Raw genomic sequence first — 18985 nt, forward strand, 5'->3', positions numbered from 1 at the left:
AAAGTGAGTGAGCAATAAGAAGTCATCTGAAGGTACAGAACTCAGTAGTAATAGCACATGGAAAAACACAGAATATTATAACATGGTAATTATGGTGTGCAAAAGTCTCAAATAGAGTAAACAATAAACCAATAAAAAATAACTACAACATATTTCCAAGACATAGACAGTAAAATAGGGAAGGAAGAGAAACAACAAAAAGTTTAAAAGAATGGCAATGGAGTTAAAGTGTAGAGTTTTTATTAGTTGCTTTGCTTGTTTCTTTGTTTATGCAATCAATGTTAAATTGTCCAGTCTAAAATGATGTGTTATAAGATATTATATTCAAGCCTCATGGTAATTTTAAATCAAAAAGCATACCACAGATGTACAAAAAGTAAAAAGCAATAAATTAGATAATATTAAAAGATAAATCACCTTCACTAAAAGGAAGACAGGAAGAAAGAAAAGAACAATGAGAGGACAAAAATCAATCAGAAAACAAGTAACAAAATGGCAGGAGTAAGTGCTTATCAATAATAACATTGAATGTACATGAACTAAATACTCCAATCAAAAGACAAATAGTGGATGAATGGATAGAGAAGCAAGACAATAATCTATGACCTACAAAAAAATACTTTACCTGTAAAGATACATTTAGACTGAAAATAAAACAATGGAAATAGTTATTCCATGCTGATAGAAACCAAAAAAGAGCAGAAATAGCTTTACTTATACCATACAAAAATAGGTTTCAACAAAAGACTGTAGGAAGATATTAAGAAAGTCATTATATAATAATAAAGAGATCAATTCTTCCAGAGGATATAATAAGAAATATATATGCACCCAACACTAAAGCACCTAGATAAATGAAGCAAATATTATAAGAGCTAAAGAGACCTCAATACAATAATGGCTGAACACTTTGACACCCTACTTTAGTCATTGGATAGACCTTCCAGACAGAAAATCAACAAAGAAACATCAGACTTAATCTGCACTGCATAACAAATGAACCTAATAGATATTTACAGAAAATTTCATTCAACAGCTGCAGAATACACATTGTTCTTCTCTGCACATGGGTTATTTTCAAGGATAGACCATATATTAAGTAACAAGTCTAAAAACATTAAAAAAAATTGAAGTAATATCAAGCATTTTCTCTGACCACCATGGAACAAACTAGAAATCAATTAAAAAATGAATTTCAGAAACTATACAAGCACTTGGACATTAAACAATATGCTCTTTAATGATCAGTAGGTCAATAAAAATGTTAAAAAGAAAATGGAAAAATTTCTTGAAACAAATAATAGAAACATAGCATAGCAAAACCTGTGGAATATGGTAAAAGAGGTACTATTATAAAAGGAAAATTTATAACTGTAAGTGCCTATATAAAAATCAGAAAAGCTGCAAATAAATAACCTAACAATACATCTTAATTCACTAGAATAAAAAGGCCAAACAAAACTCAAAATTAGAAGAAAAGAAAGAATAAAAATTAGAGCAGAAATAAAATGAAGAAAACAGTGCAAAAGATCAATGAAACAAGAAGTTGGTTTTTTGAAAAGTAAAACAATTAATGAATATTTAGACAGCTAGCTAAAAAACAGAGATGATACAAATTAATAAAATCAAAGGTGAAAAAGGAGACATTACAAGTAACATTTCAGAAAATCAAAGGATCATTAGGGCTACTATAAGTAATTGTATGCCAACAAATTAGAAAACCTAGAGGAAATTAATTCTTAGACACACATAACTTACCAAGAGTGAACTAGGAAAAAATCCAAAACCTGAATAGACCAATAACGAGTAACAAAATTAAAGCCATAATAAAAAAATGTCTGTAGGACCAGACTGAAAAATAGAGAAGGAAAGAACATTTCCAAACTCATTCTTTGAGGCTAGTATTACACTGATATCAAAACAAGACAAAGACACATTTAAAAAGCAAACTACAGGCCCATATTTGAGAATATTGATGCAAAAATTTGCAAAAAACCTAGCAAACTCAATTAAACAATACATAAATAGGTAATTCATAATGACCAAGTGGAATTTATCCCAGAGGTACAAGGATGGTTCGACATGCAAATCAGTCAATGTGATATATCATATAAATAGAATGAAGGGGCCAGGTGCAGTGGCTCACACCTGTAATCCCAGCACTTTTGGAAGCCGAGATAGGCGGATCTCCTGAGTTCAGGAGTTCAAAACCAGCCTGGCCAACTTGGCAAAACCCCATGTCTACTAAAAATACAAAAATTAGCCTGGTGGAGTGGTGGGCACCTGTAATCCCAGTTACTTGGAAGGCTGAGGCAGGAGAATCGCTTGAACCCGGGAGGCAGAGGTTGCAGTGAGCTGAGATCATGCCATTGCACTCCAGCCTGGGTGACAGAGGAAGACTTCATCTCAAAAAAAAAAAAAAATGAAGGACGAAATCCATATAATCATTTCCATTATGCTAAAAAAGTATTTGATAAAATTTAATATTCTTTAATAATAAACCCTTTGAAAACTGGGTATGGAATGAACATATCTCAACATAATAAAAGTCATATATGACAGACCCCCAGCTAGTATCATACTAAGTGGGGAAAAACTAAAAGCCTTTCCTGTAAAATCTGGAAGATGACAAGAATATCCACTTTTACCACTGTTATTCAACATAATTCTGAAATTCCTATCTGGAGCAATCAGACAAGAGAAAGCAATAAAAGGCATCCCAATTGGAAAAGAAGTCAAATTATTGTTTTTGCCAGTGATATAATCTTATATTTGGAAAAACGTAAAAACTCCTCTGATAGGGTTTGAATGTGTGTCCCCTCCCAAATTTAATTCTCAATGTTGGAGGTGGGCCAGGTGAAAGGTGATTTAACCATTGGGGTGGATTACTCATAAATGGCTTAGCACCATCCCACTTGGTACTATCTTCATGATAGTGAGTGAGTTCCCATAAGACCTGGTTATTTAAAAGTGTGTAACAACTCGCCCCTCTGTTTTTTTGCTCCTGCTTTTTGCCCTATGATGTGGAAGATTCTGCTTCAACTTTTGCCATGACTGTAAACTTCCAGAGGCCTTCCCAGAAGTGCATACCAGTGCTGTGTCTTCTCTACAGCCTGTAGAATCATGAGCCACTTAAACCTCCTTTCTAAAAAATAAATTACCCAGTCTCAGGTATTTATAGTGATGGGAAAAAAGCTTAATACAGAAAATTGGCACAAAGGAGTGGAAAATTGTTATAAGAATACCTGAAAATGTAGAATCAGCTTTGTAATTGGGTAAACAGGCAGAGGTTGGAAGAGTTTTTAGGATTCAGAAGAAGACAGAAAAATGAGGGAAAGTTGAGATTTTCTTAACTTTGGCTTTGACGAAAATGCTGATAGTGATCTGGACGGTGAAGGCTGAGCTGAGGAGGTCTCAGATGAAAATTAGAAACTTATTAGGATCGAAGCAAAGGTCATTCATTGTTGTCTTAGCAAAGTGCTTGGCTGAATTTCTGTCATGCCCTAGGGATATATAAAAGTTTGAATTTAAAAGTGATGATTTAGGGTTTCTGTTGAAAAAATGTCTAAGCACTAAAGCATTGAAGATGTGGCCTGGCTGCTTCTAACAACCTATGCTCACATGTTGGAGCAAAAAAAAGTAAGTTGTAATCTATTTTTACTTGCAAGGGAAGCATAGCGTAAAAGCTTAAAAACTTTGCAGCCCAGTCATGTGGCAGAAAAATAAAAAGCTTTTACAAGAGAGGAACTTGAGCAGGCTGTGGAGCAATCACTTGTTAGAGATATTTGTATAACTTAAAAAAAAAAAGCAAGTGTTGATAGCCAAGACAATGGGGAAGAGGAATTGAAGGCATTTTAGAAATCTAAAAGGCAGCCCCCCATCACAGACCCTGAGGCCTAAAAGAAGAGAATAGTTTCTGGGATCAGGCCCAGGAACTGCTGCCTTGGGTAGCCTTAGAACATGGCTCCCTGCATCCTGGCCACTGCTCCAGCTCCAGGTGTAGCACAAATTGGCCCAGTTACAACTCCAGTCACTGCTTCAGAGGGTGCAAGCTATAAGCCTTGGTAGCTTTCATATGTTGTTAGGCCTGTGAGTGTACAAAATGCAAGAGCTGAGACTTGGGAGCCTCCACCTTTACTTCAAATAATGTATAAAAAAGCTAGGGTGTGCAGGCAGAAGCATGCTGCAAGGGTGGAGCCCTCATGGAGAACCTCTACTAAAACAATGCAGCAAAGAAATGTAGGGTTACAATCCCCATGTGGGTTCCCCACTGGGGCATGGCCTAGTAGATCTGTGAGGAGAGGATCACTGTCCTCCAGATCCCAGAATGGTAGATCTAGCTACAGCTTGCACTTTGCACCTGGAAAAGCCAGAAGCACACAAAACCAGCCAGAGGCACACAATACCAGCCCATGAGAGCAGCTGTGGGGGCTGAACCATGCAAAGCCACAAGGTCTAAATGTCCCAAGGCATTAGTGTGCCCTGGAAATGGGACATAGAGTCAAAAATAATTATTTTGGAGCCTTAAAATTCAATAACTCCCCTTCTGGGCTTCAGACTTGTATGGGTCCTGTGGCCTCTTTTTTTTAGCTGATTTCTTCCTTTTAGAATGGGAGTATTTACCCAATGCCTATGCCCCATTTGTGTCTTGGAAGCACTTAATTTGTTTTTTATTTTACAGGCTTATAGGAAGAATAAACTAGCTTTGTCTTAGATGAGACTTTTGACTTTTGAGTTAAGGCTGAAATGAGTGAAGACTTTGGGGATTATTGGGATGTCATGATTGTATTTTGAAATATGAGAAGGATATGAGATTTGGAATGGCCAGGGGCAAAATGATACAGTTTAGGTATGTGTTCCCACCAAAATCTTATATTAAAATGTAATCCTCAATGTTGGAAGTGGGCCTAGTCGGGAGGTGATTGAATCATGAGGGCAGGATTTCCATGAACAATTTGGCATCATTTCCTTGGGTGCCATTCTCACAATAGTAAGTTTTCATGAGAGCTGGTTATCTACAAGTGTGTAGCACTTCCCCCCTGCCCTCACACTTACCATGTGATGTGCAAGCACCGGATTTATTTTTCACCTTGATTGTCAGTTGTCAGAGGCTTCACCAGAAGCAGACGCCAGTGCTATGCTTTCTGTACAGCCTGTAGAACCATGAGCCAATTAAACCTATTTCCTTTATAAATTAACCAGTCACCGATTGTTTTTACAGCAATGTGAGAATGGCGTAATATTTCCATCAAAAAACTATTAGAAGTAATAACTTGAGTAAATTTGCAGAATACAAAATTAACATATACAAATCAGTAGGATTTCTATATGCCAACAGTCAACAAACTGAAAAAGAATTCAAAAAAGTAATCCTATTTGAAATAGCCACAAATAAAACAAAATGTGTGGGAATTTACCAAAGAAATAAAAGTTCTCAACAATTAAAAATGTAAAACACTGATAAAAGAAATGAAAGAGAAGACAAAAAAATGGAAAGTTATTTCTATGTTCACAGATTGGAAGAATCAGTATTTTAAAAAATGTCCATATGATCCAAAGCAATCTATACATTTCATGCCATCTCTATCAAAATAACAATGACATTCCTCACAGAAATAGAAAAAAAATCTGAAATATATATGGAACCACAAAACACCATAATAGTCAAAACTATTCTGAGTATATAAACCAAAACTGTCGGAATCCCATTACATGGTTTTAAATTGTACTATCAAGCTATAGTAATTAAAACAGCATGACACTAGAATAAAAAGACATAAAGACAAATGGAATGAAATAGAGAACTTAGAAACAAACTCATACAGCTAAACTAATTTTCAACAAAAGTGTCAATAACATACAACAAAAAACAAGACAGTTTCTGTAATAAATAGGGCTGGGAAAACTGGCAAGCCATAGGCAGAAGAATGAAACTAGAACCCTATTTCTTGCAAAATACAAAAATCAAATTAAAATGAATTAAGGACTTAAACCTAACACCTCAAACTATCAAAATTTTACAAGAAAACACTGGGAAAACTCTTTAGGGCATTGGTTTGGACAAAAATTTCTTAAATAATGCCCCATAAGCACAGACAACCAAAGCAAACATGGACAAATGGAATTACAGCAAGTCAGAAAGCTTTTTTAAAGTGAAGGAAACAATAAACAAAGTGAAGAGAAAACCCACAGAATGGAAAAAAATATTTGTAAATTACCCATCTGAAAAGCAATTAATAGCTACATGATATGGTTAGGCTTTGTGTCCCCACCCAAATCTCATATTGAATTGTAATCCCCAGGTGTTGAAGGAGAGACCTGGTAGAAGGTGATTGGATCATGGGGTTGGTTTCCCCCAGGCTGTTCTTCTGATAATGAGTGAGTTCTCATGAGATCTGATGGTTTTATAAGGGGCTCTTCCCCCTTTGCTTCACATACATGCTCTCTCGCCTGCCATCATGGAAGAGGTGCCTGCTTCCCGTCTGCCATGATTGTAAGTTTCCTGAGGCCTCCCCAGCCATGTGGAACTGTGACTCAGTTAAACCTATTTCCTTTATAAATTACCCAGTCTCGCCAGGCGCAGTGGCGCATGCCTGTAATCCCAGCACGTTGGGAGGCTGCGGCGGGTGGATCACGAGGTCAGGAGTTCAAGACCAGCCTGGCCAAGATGGTGAAACCCCGTCTCTACTAAAAATACAAAACTTAGCTGGGCATGGTGTCAGGTGCCTGTAATCCCGGCTTCTCAAGAGGCTGAGGCAGAGAATTGCTTGAACCCAGGAGGTGGAGGTTGCAGTGAACCGAGATCATACCAGTGCACTCCAGCCTGGGCGACAGAGCAAGACTTCATCTCAATACATAAATAGATAAATAACCCAGTCTCAGTTTTTTTATAGCAGTGCAGAAACAGACTAATACACTACAATGTATTGAGTTCAAAACATTCTATAGAAAAAATATAATCAATTAAAGAGTGGACAAAAATTTAAATGGACATTTATGAAAAGAAGACATACAAATGGCAAATAGGCAAGTGAAAAGGTGCTCCACATTACTGATCATTATAGAAATGCAAATCAAACCCAAAATGAGATATCATTTCACCTCAGTTAAGGTGGCTTTTATCCAGAAGTCAGTCAAAAACAAATGTTACTAATAGCCAAGATTTGGAAGAAACCTAAATGTCCATCAACAGATGACTGGATAGAGAAAATGTGGTACATATACACAATGGAGTACTATTCAGCTATAAGAAAGAATGAGAGTCTGTCATTTGCAGTAACAGAAATGGAACTGAAAGTCTTTATGTTAAGTGAAATAAGTCAGGCACAGAAAGACAAATGTCACATGTCCTCACTTATTTGTGGGTGCTAAAATTTGAAATAATTGATGTCATAGAGAGTATAAGGGTGGTTACCAGAGGCTGGGAAGGGCAGTGGGGGAACAGGGGGTTAGTGGGGATGTGAAATGGGTACAAAAAATTGTTAGAAAGAATGAATAAGACAGTATTTGATAGCACAACAGGGTGATTATGGTAAAAAAATTTTAATTATATATTTTATAAAAACTAAAATAGTATAATTGGATTGTTTATAACACAAGCTATAAATGCTTGAGGGGATGGATACCCTGTTTTTTATTATATATTACTCGTTACATGCCTGTATCAAAGTATGTCATGTACCCCCATAAATATATACACCAACTATGTACCCATAAAAATTAATTAAAAATTACAATTAAAACCAAAGGGAGGAGAGTCTAATGAGGCAGGTGTGACCCATGGCTTGAACTAGCTTTTCAGGGTAACTTTGGAATGTCCTTATCCAAGAAGAGGGGTCCATTTAGTCAATAGGGGCTTAGAAATTAATTTTTAGTTTGTAAGTGGAAAAAAGAGAATTTTTAATCCTGAGCCATAGCTCTCAGTCAGTCAGTCCCTGCAGGGAACCCTGTTCTTTACTCTGGAGATAAACACTATTTTTATTTTCCACTGAATAGCACCACATTTCAAAATGAGGGGAAACATCTTGAAACTAAGAGGTATGGCCTTATTAAATTTGATTTGGTTTCTATTGTAATTAATTTAATCACATGTGTTCTAGAGTTTGTCCTCAGTCTTCTCCTACTTTAGGCTCATGATCTGTTGAATTTGCTCAGCTCCCTGCTCAACAGCAGGAAATCAGAATTATTTAAAAGCCTCATTGTGGCTGGGAGCAGTAGCTCATGCCTGTAATCCCAGCAATTTGGGAGGCCAAGGTGGGCAGATCACTTGTTGTCAGGGGTTTGAGACCAGCCTGGCCAACAGAGTGAAACCCCATTGCTACTAAAGATACAAAAATTAGCTGGGTGTGGTGATTCATGCCTGTAATCCCAGCTACTTGGGACGCTGAGGCAGGAGAATCACTTGAACCTGGGAGGCAGAGGTTTCAGTAAGGCAAGATGGTGCACTGCACTCCAGCCTGGGCAGTAGAGCAAGACTCTGTCTCAAAATAATAATAATAAATAAAAATAAAAATCTCATTGTGTTTCAAACAAAATTTCTTTTGCGTATCAACTGTGTCAAGTTGCATATTAACTATAATCATTTTGTTTACTTTATATCCAATCTTGAGAAATCTTTGAGGACTAATTTCACTCTTTTCTGCCATTTTGGTAAACATACCAAATGCCACCATACAAAATGCACAAAATTCCTGAGAAATACATTTTCTCCTTGAGGAGTAGACTTGCTGTGTTAGAGGAACTCATGGTTATCAAGCTTCTAGTTTAGTAAACATGACTAGAATTCTCTATCTTAATATGAGTAGCTAGGTACTCACAAGGCATCTAGAAGATTAATACCTATGGTCTGGAAATAGCCACATTTTTTTACTGGCCACAGATTACAATTGCAGAATATTTATGGCCATACAAGACACTTCCACCAAGCCTGAAAAATGTATAAATGTCCTAGGAGTGCAGCATTTTTTGTTAAAGATAATATTAATGAGCTAGCTTAGGTCAACGGGTTAATGGTCATCATTAAAACGAATAGCCCCGACTTTAATGAGTACATCTGCACCTTCCAAGTTTAATTATAACTCTTTCTCTTTATAGTTAGAGTACAGACACTAACAAAAGACAGTGCATTCCTGCTCTTGTTTTCTGAGGATGTCCAACTCTGTAATGGAGTCATTTCTAATAAACTTGCTTCTTTCACTGTGCTCTCTGACTCACCTCAAATTTCTTCCTGCACAAGATCTAAGAATCCTACTTTGTGGTCTGTATCAGGAACCTCTTTTCCAGCAACATCTTTCAGCAACACCATGAAGGGACACCAAGACAAGACCCCCACTCCAAGGAAAACAATCCACATAGAATTAATCAGCTGGCAAGTGGGCTGTCTTTTAGAGTCGCGAAGCCATTCAGGTTGGCAAGAATGATTACCCACTATTACTTAAGTGAGAGGCCCTAGGGTATAATATTAGGGTGAGAGACTCAGCCCAAAGTTAGAGACCTGGGGGTGTCATAATCAGATTAGAGGCCAAGCCCACAGGGTTAGAGGCCCTGGGGAACATTGAGAAGAATGGATTTGGCTAAACAAGATGTTTGCCACTTTCTCTTTTTGGACTGTCCACCTTGTGCTTTGTCCCTCACCTGAGTGCTCTGCATATTGTTGCCTTTCTGCCCACCGCCTCCGTTTTGCAGTAGCCTGGAGGCTGCCCCAGGAAAGAGGCCCCAAACAGTTTAGCTTTTATTTTCCTCAGCGATCCTCTGACTTTTAGCCTTGATGTCTTAGAGCTATTGCTGCTACCACTTTTCTAGTTGGCAAAGCTAATAAACTAACATTAGAACAGTACCTACAGGTTTTTGACCCCACACCAAGGGAAGGGGGTCCTAGAAGCTAAAGGGCACCAGTGGATAATAGGAGAATATTTATGAAAGTGTGAGGCCTTATTGCTAGACCGACCCTCCAGACATAACCCTTAAAGCCTGGCAAACCATAAACCCAGCTACTTACCTGTCAGAGTCCACAGGTGCTCCCAGCCTTTCTGGCATATAGGTTGTATCAGTCTGTTCTCATGCTGCTAATAAAGACATATCTGAGGCTGGGTAATTTATAAAAAAAGAGGTTTAATTGACTCACAGTTGCACATGGTCGGAGAGGCCTCACACTCATGGCAGAAGGCAGGTGAGGAACAAAGTCACATCTCTTACATGGCAGCAGGCAAAAGGGCTTGTGTAGGGAAACTCCCCTTTATAAAACCATCAGCTGTAATCCCAGCACTTTGGGAGTCCAAGGCAGTGGATGACCTGAGGTGAGGAGATCGAGGCCAGCCTGGCCAACATGGTGAAACTCCGTCTATACTAAAAGTACAAAAATTAGACAGGCATGGTGGTGGGCGCCTGTAATCCCAGCTACTCGGGAGGCTGAGACAGGAGAATCGCTTGAACCCGGGAATCAGAGGTTGCAGTGAGCCAAGATCATGATAATGCACTCCAGCCTGAGCAACAGAGCAAGACTCTGTCTCAAAAATAAATAAATAAATAAATAAACCATCACATCTCATGAGGCTTATTCACTGTCACGAGAACAGCATGGGAAAGACCCATCCCCCGATTCAATTACCTCCCACTGGGCCCCTCCCACGATATATAGGAATTATGGGAGCTATAATTCAAGATAAGATTTGACTGGGGACACAGCCAAAGCATGTCACAGGTTATGAAACAAATTTATTCTAGCAGGCCAGACGTAGGAGAGATGAGCCCCTTGACCATCCCAAGGAAGAGTGGTTAACAGATGCAAGTTGTTTTATGCATCAGGAAAACAGGAGGGCTAGATATGCTATTAGTAGTCAGCACAAGAGAATCAAGGCACAAGCCTTGCTGGCCTCGACCTCAGCTCAAAAAGCTGAGTTAATTGAACTTACTAGGCCCCTGCAGTTGGAAAGGATTTAAAAGTTAACATTTACACTGATTCCAAGTATGATTTTTTAGTGCTTCATGCTTATGCTGCAATTTGGAATGGGTGGGGACTCCTGACCCCAAAGGGCTTTTCCATACAACATCATTCAGATTTTGAGCTTGTTAGAATGCTGCTTTGCTGCCAAAAAGTGACTATAATTAATTGCAGAGGACATCAAAAGAGAGACTGACCATGTAAAAGGAAATGCCCTTGTAGATGCCACAGCCAAGTACCCTGCACTGAAAGGGCCAATGAAGCTTGTGGGCGTGCTGGTCAGCATACATAGAACTGGGCCGGAATACCCTGAAGAAGAACAAAAATGGGCCAGGGATTGCATTTCAGTCCAGGGCCTCTCAGGCTGAATGATGGTAATAAATTACTAATGCCAAGTACCAATCACAGGAGTATAACTCAGCCCTTTCGTGATTCTTTTCACCCTAGAAGGGATTCTTTGTTTCTGTTGATGTCTCATTTGTTTATAGGGGTAAATCTTTTCAAGACACTAAAACAGGTGACTCAGCCCTGTGAGCTCTGTGCCTGACATGACCCAAACGGCCAGCAATTTTCTCCTTCTCCAGTTAAACCTGTCCAAAATTGAGGACCCTATCTACATGAGAACTGGCAACTCTAATTTACCCTGAAGCCTTTCTGCAGGAGATTCAAATATTTGCTAATGCTTACTGATACCTTCACTGGTTAGATCGAGGCATTCCCCACCCCATCTGAAAAATGTTTACCAGAAGAAATAACTCCTCAGTTTGGGTAATCCAAAAGCCTGCAAAGTGACAATGGCCCATCTTTCACAGCAGGCGTAACCCAACACCTATCCTCAGCTTTAAGAATCCAATATTACCTTCACTCTGCTGGAGACCGCAGTCCTCTGGAAAGGTGAAAGGGCTAATCCTAAAGAAGACTAGCTAAATCAGAGGCCTGACTATCTCTAACACCCATAGCTTACTGCGGGTTTGAACTGCTCCAAAGTAAAACGTATAATTAAGTCCTGTTGAGTTCACATACGGAAGGCCTTTCCTAACCACAGATCTCCTAATAGATGAAAAGACTCATCAATTACAAAAAATATGTCATCAATCTGGGACAGGTGCAAAGGCACTCTGTGAATATGGAAACAAGAGTCTTCCCCTCCCACATGGGAGGAAAATTCAGTTTCAGCTAAGCTAGGAATTTAGTCTTACTAAAGACGTGGGAGGAAGTTCTCCAGCTGAGCAGCTTTCCCCAACGTGGAAGGGACCATAGCAAGGACACCTGAGTTCTCCAACAGACGTTCAACGCCAAGGGATTCACAGGTGGGTGCACCTGTGTGGAAGTAAAGCTGTTGCTTATTCTGGGAGCCAATCGGAGGCGGAGGGAGGTGGATGCGGGGCTATTTAAGCATTAGCGGAGGGCGGGCTGGGTCGCTGCGCCTCTGCTGCTCCTTCTCGCGCTTCTGTTGCTGCCCTAATCCTGCTTTGGCCATGAGGGAGATCGTGCTCACGCAGATCGGGCAGTACGGGAACCAGATCAGGGCCAAGGTTGGCAGCCGGGGCTCTGAGGGCCCAGCCCGGGCCTGCCGGGTGGCCGGGGAAGATGTTGGCAGTGGCGGGAGCGGTGCCCCTGCATTGCGGCCCCTGGGCTCCTTGCCGGGGATGGTGGAACTGGGTGGCTGGCGAGGCGGCTGGGGTGGACCCCAGGGACAGGGCGGCCTAGGGATGGGGGTGCGGATGAGGGTGGGGGTGGGAGAGGGAGAGGGGCTGGGGCGCCTCCGTGACTCAGCCCCGGCCTGTCTGGCCCCTCCTGTCTCTTGCAGTTCTGGGAGGTGATCTCTGATGAACATGCCATCGACTCCGCTGGCACCTACCACGGGGACAGCCACTTGCAGCTGGAGCGCATCAACGTGTACTACAACGAGGCCAGCGGTGAGACCCTCGTCCTTCCCCCACCGCCCTCCTGGGAACGTGGCTCTCCCCTCGCTCATGCCCTCCCGCCCCACGCAGGTGGCAGGTACGTGCCCCGCGCTGTGCTCGTGGATCTGGAGCCGGGCACCATGGACTCTGTACGCTCGGGTCCCTTCGGGCAGGTCTTCAGGCCAGACAACTTCATTTCCGGTGAGCTGCGGGCAAGGACTGGGGTGTGGCTCCTTAGCCAGGGCAGCTCAAAATCTAGGAACACCCCAAGGTCATCCTGTGGGAACTGTGGCGCCAGGGCCCATGAACACCCTCCTATCCGCCGAGTCGAGTCGCTCAATCTGCCTGTCCTAAACGGGCTTCGGGAGGAAGGCCCGGGTGTCTCCTCAAGGTGAGGAGCTACTGATGTCCTTGCCGGGAGCTGAGCTGGGGCTGTGGCTACTGCCTTTCCTGAGAATGGGCAGGAGCCACCTGCAGCGAGGTCTGTGAGCCCGTCTCAGGTTTGACTCCTGTCTTAATTTCTAACAGGGGAAGCTGCTGTCCTGTAACTCTGGGGGAGCGGGTTTCATTTGCTCCACCTGCAGGGCGAATGGTGCTTTCACCTCACATGTGACACTGGTGCTTTCTGCATTATGGTGGTGACCACTGATGACCGTATACCTGGCCGTCGAGTGACTGGCTGTACTGTCTTACAGGTCAGTGTGGGGCCGGAAACAACTGGGCCAAGGGACACTACACCGAAGGCGCGGAGCTGATGGAGTCAGTGATGGACGTTGTCAGGAGGCTGAGAGCTGTGACTGCCTGCAGGGTTTCCAGCTGACCCACTCCCTGGGTGGGGGGACTGGGTCTGGGATGGGTACCCTTCTCATTAGTAAGATCCGGGAGGAGTACCCAGACAGGATCATAAACACATTGAGCGTCCTGCCCTCGCCCAAGGTGTCAGACACCGTGGTGGAGCCCTACAACGCCACCCTCTCAGTCCACCAGCTCATGGAAAACACGGATGAGACCTTCTGTATAGATAACGAAGCGCTATATGACATATGTTCCAAGACCCTAAAACTGCCCACACCCACCTATGGTGACCTGAACCACCTGGTGTCTGCTACCATGAGTGGGGTCACCATGTGCCTGCGCTTCCCGGGCCAGCTGAATGCTGACCTGCGGAAGCTGGCCGTGAACATGGTTCCGTTTCCCCGGCTGCATTTCTTCATGCCCGGCTTTGCCCCACTGACCAGCCGGGGCAGCCAGCAGTACCGGGCCTTGACTGTGGCTGAGCTCACCCAGCAGATGTTTGATGCTAAGAACATGATGGCTGCCTGTGACCCCCATCACGGCCGCTACCTAACGGCGGCTGCCATTTTCAGGGGTCGCATGCCCATGAGGGAGGTGGATGAACAGATGTTCAACATTCAAGATAAGAACAGCAGCTACTTTGCTGACTGGTTCCCTGACAACGTAAAAACAGCCGTCTGTGACATCCCACCCCGGGTGCTAAAAATGTCGGCCACCTTCATTGGGAATAATACGGCCATCCAGGAACTCTTCACGTGTGTCTCAGAGCAGTTTACAGCAATGTTCAGGCGCAAGGCCTTCCTCCACTGGTACACAGGCGAGGGCATGGATGAGATGGAATTCACCGAGGCCGAGAGCAACATGAACGACCTGGTGCCTGAATATCAGCAATATCAGGATGCCACGGCAGAGGAGGAGGAGGATGAGGAGTATGCCGAGGGAGGAGGTGGCCTAGAACTCTCCTTTTCTAGGTAAAGGGGGGAAGCAGTGTGGATTCTTTACTGTGTTCTGACAGCCATGTGTCACTATGCGCTTGTTCATTTGTGTCTTCACATCTCCTGCTGCTTTTTAAAGCATTTCTATAGTATGCAGTTTTGACTAATAAAGTGTTCTCACAGCATCTGGTTTCACCTCCATCTTCCATGGGCCCTCTGGCTACTGCTGCCAGATGCACACAGTTGTCCTGCAAGGCGGAAGCTGTCTGGGCTTATCACATGCCCAGGAACAAGCATTCCAGTGGCTCCAGGAGGGCTCGGCATGGGCTGTGGACATGGCAGGCAGGCTTCACGCAAACTTGGGGATGCCGTGGGCCTTGGGCAGCGACGTGGTGGAAAACCTGTTCCTGAAGACAAGCCTTGGCTTCTCCCATGTACCAAACTTCTAGGGGACCAGCTGGCCATGTTTCTGGAACTTTAAAAGGGGTCAGTGAACCCTGGTGGACAATGTCCCCAAAGTCCCTCTCGGGGTAGGAATGTGGTCAGACCGCTGGCTCTGAACCAGCAATGAAGGGTGTGCAAGTTGGACCCCAGCCACTCCATCACCACGATGGCCTGGGTGTGATTGTGTGGCCTCATTCTCTTAATGAGGTGGGCATGGGACATCTGGCAGGGACTAGGCAGGAATCGAGCCCAGGGTTTGCTAACATGCACTGAACCCTATGTAGAAGGGGATTAGGTCCTGGGGGCTGCAGATGTGGTTGCTGGGCCTGTGACATGCACTGAACCCTATGTAGAACCCTATGCAGCCCCTTGAAACTTCCCAGGATGGCTGGTTTTGGGGGTTTATCACCTTATTTTTCTCCCTCTGGTTTTAGCCACTGTAGGCCAGTTTGTTCACAGATTTTTACCAACTTTGGCTCATTTCATTACCTTATCAGAGGTGGGAATTCTGAGGTCCCTAAGCCAGAGGCTTTCAGGGATGTGGCTCCCTCTGCCGCCCTGGCAGGGAGGGCGCAGGGGTCCCAGGTGGAGCCTCTGACCTGGAGCCTTACCGCAAGGCTGCCTGTGGGTTTGGCGTCAGGAAACAACCCAGCCTGGAGCCCAGGCTGCTGGTTATCTGGAGACAGCCTCCCCGTAAGATTTCTCTGAGACAAGAAACAATTATGCAAATTATCCTAATTCTGTTTTAAAGAATAGAGAGATTGATTGCAGAGACAAACCATTTAGGCAGGCAATGTAGAAGGTGTTTCCACGGCTAATCTGCCTTCAAAGGAGAGGGATTTTGTTTGTAAACTTCAGACCCAGAAAATTGATTGTTCTGTCAAGTTTAGATAATTATCTGTCCTCCCTGAGGCCCTAAGCTTAGCAGAAATGTTCTTTCTCTGAATCAGTACTCAGCTTTGGATCTCTGTTGGGTTCCCTGTGGAGTGCTAAATCAGAGATTCCCCCAAAGCAGTGGATCAGGAGCCTTCCTCCAGCCACAGTGCCCATCCTGCCTGCAGAAGAATGGACAGAGGGATGGGAGGGCTGCAGAGCTGGCACTGTGTCCCTGGAGGGGCTGGTGGGGACTCACTGTTCGGGGGACAGGGGAGGCAGAGTCCACACTCAACTGCTGCGTGGAGATGGGCATGAAGGGCAGGCAGGTCTGGCCTTGGCCTTGCGGTTTGTTTCCATTAAAGACCTTCAAGACCAGAAGGGACCAATAGGGCCGGACTATGCAGGGAGAGAAGAGGTTCTAGGGAACTGAGTTCCGAAGTCTTCGTCTTCTCACTGTGCAATGGGGTTAGCCTATAAAGCAGGCTGCTTGTCCTCGGGAGAGCTCATTGTGGAGAAACATCACTGGACAGGGCCCCTCCTTATCTGCATCAGACTCCTCTGATCTCCCCGGTTGCCTTTTTCTCTGCCCCTAAGGGCACCTGTCCCTGGAGAGGCTCTCAGGACAGTATCCTGGACACCCCCTGCCTGGACACCCCTTGCCTGGCACCCCTCCTCTCCACAATGTCGTCAGAGAGCTCCACCTGCCCTTCTAGCCCCCTGGTCCAGCACTGCTGGTCATGAGGTTTGGGCCCTGTGACCTGCCCAGATCCAAGCTGTGGGGAAAGTTTGCTGAGGCCAGTTTGGGGAACAGAGGGGCCTTGTTGTACCATTTGTTCTGGGCACAGGGGACCTCCTGCATCGTCTATCTCCTCCATGAGATGCTAGTTTCAGGGATTCCTTGGGGACACTGGAGAGCAGGGCTGGCTCAGGCAGGGGCCTGACCATAGTCCAGACAGTGCAGACCCTACCTGAGGTGCCACACGGGCCCTCATCAGTCTTCTCTTCACACAGTGGAGTCACTCCTGTGCCTCCCCTGTCTGCACTCCATTGAGCCGGGAAAGGCCTGCAGTAGCCAATGCCCACATTTGAGTTTCAAATGTGAATATACCCAGGGATTGCAGTTTACCAAAAGATGAAGGAAAAGGCCTCTCCCAGTACTTGGTCAATATTATTCTGTGGTATTTTTCAGATGAAATTAGCATTTAAGCCAGTATACTTTTAGTAAAGCAGATTATGCTCCATAATGTGGGTGGGTCTCATCCAATCAGTTGAAGGCCTTAAAGGAAGAAATACTGACCTCCTAGGGGAAGAGGGAATTCTGCCCCTGGACTCAAGCCACTCTTCCTTGGATTCTAGCCTCTGTAATCACACGAGACAATTCTGGACATCTCCTCCTCTCTTTTCTGTTTCTCTGGAAAACCCTGACTAATGCAATTCTTGTTAAGCTGCTTTTAAGAAGTGTGAAGAAAATATTAAAAAGATGTAACTAAGAATTTTGAGTGGATGATCTAATTATTTCACACTGGCTGAGATCTCCCTGATGTTGACATTGCAATGACACTGTGCACGTCTTGGGGTAAGAAAAAGTGCAGTCTCAGTATCCCTCCCACTAAATGGTAAGGCAAATTGCCATTTCCCGAAAAGTCCAGAATAGTAAGTAGGTTGACGCATAACTCTTGAAGTTACATAAGACAAATCAGCTGCAACAGAGGATCATAAACCCCTCGTGTACGGAAGGAAAACAAGTTTGTCAATGTGCAAACTGTAAGTCTAAGTTCCTACTTCTGTAAAAAGTAGAGTTTCCTCTTCAAAGACTTTCCTTCCCATCTCATTAGAAATAAATAGTAACTTCTCTTAGAAGCAAAATTTATTCAAAGACCTGTGCTAACATTCTTAAATATCTGCTAGCCCTAATAAAGAAATCAACGTACTTTATGTTCTTAGCTCCCACAATTTAGCCTAAATATCTGCCCTGGCATGCTTATACTAGTCCAAGCAAGCTGTAGGTCATTGCCTGTTCCTCTTCTTTATTCGAAGGTGTTTTTACTTTTTTCAGCATTCCACAAGTTACTTCCTCCTTCCTTTGTTCTCCTCTGCCTTTTCCTCTCTAAAAAAGTTCTAAGTTGCTAGCCAATCGGGACAAATACAGAATGTGAGGTCCCATTCCAGCCACTGGAAACTGGACACAGCAGTAGGGTGGATGCGTCAGGTTATAAATGACCCTGTCTCCTTTGCTCAGTATACTCTTGTGGCAAAACTGCTGGTGAGTGTACCCTTTCTGCAGAAATTAAAAAAAAATAAAAATGGCCTTGCTGAGGAAATTAAATTTACATTCAAGTGCTATTTCTTTACCGCACTGGGAACAAGCATGTCAAACAATTTCAACCCTGCTGGACCGCATCAAGTGAGGGCCGGGATGGAAAAGCGGCCATGCCGAGGTGCCCCGGAAGCAGCCTCCGGAGTGTGCGTCAGAGTTTCTGGCCATTTCAGCTAAGACTTTTCTTCTGACAGACTAGAAGTGAAAAAAAGAATTATTTACGTTGTTGGGAAATGTGACAAAAGGTTAAAATTCTACTAGTTCATAAAATATTTGAAGCTAACTTTGTTTTTATAAATAAAATTGTATTTACAATTTAAGTTTTAGTTCTCATCCTTGCTGTTATAAAAGTTATTCTAAGTTATGTCAGTCTTTGAGGGTAAATGTACAGTATTTAAAATAGCCTATATTTGGAAAACTGAACAGTGTTTGTTGTCATGATTTTACTTTGTTCTTGACCACATTGGTCCCAGAGAAAGTCAAGGTCTTCACCCACGGATTCAAGATTCTTGTGGCAGCTGCTGAATTCTTTTCCAACAATGCTTGGGCCTCATCAGCGTCATGTTTGTGCACTACCCCAGCCCCAACCACAGACATGGGCAGGAGGAACAGAGCTCTACTGTGTAGCATCACTGCCAGTAAGAGTCTGGCTCTCCCATGAAGCATTACTCTTCCTCTGCATGTATCTTAGAATTTCAAAAGCCATTTGGCCTCCATTTCTTTAGATTGTGGATAAGATCCATAAACTTGTACTGGGGTCACTGTTCCTCCA

The 18985-nt window shown here is 43.4% G+C and overlaps 1 protein-coding gene across 1 annotated transcript in view; it reads left to right on the forward strand.

Annotated features, from left to right (window-relative positions):
* Positions 1–18533, forward strand: part of LOC129397322 (tubulin beta-8 chain-like) — a 60561-nt gene extending 42028 nt beyond the window's left edge. Inside the window, 4 exon segments of the mRNA XM_055109338.2 lie at positions 12750–12858; positions 12937–13047; positions 13542–13622; positions 13625–18533. Of these exon segments, the coding sequence (XP_054965313.1) occupies positions 12987–13047; positions 13542–13622; positions 13625–14616 (1134 nt within the window). The 5' untranslated portion in view covers positions 12750–12858; positions 12937–12986 and the 3' untranslated portion in view covers positions 14617–18533.
* Positions 18534–18985: the final 452 nt, after the last annotated feature.

Source organism: Pan paniscus, chromosome 13 (genome assembly GCF_029289425.2).
Source record: "Pan paniscus chromosome 13, NHGRI_mPanPan1-v2.0_pri, whole genome shotgun sequence".
In the NCBI taxonomy this organism is placed as follows: Eukaryota; Metazoa; Chordata; class Mammalia; order Primates; family Hominidae; genus Pan; species Pan paniscus.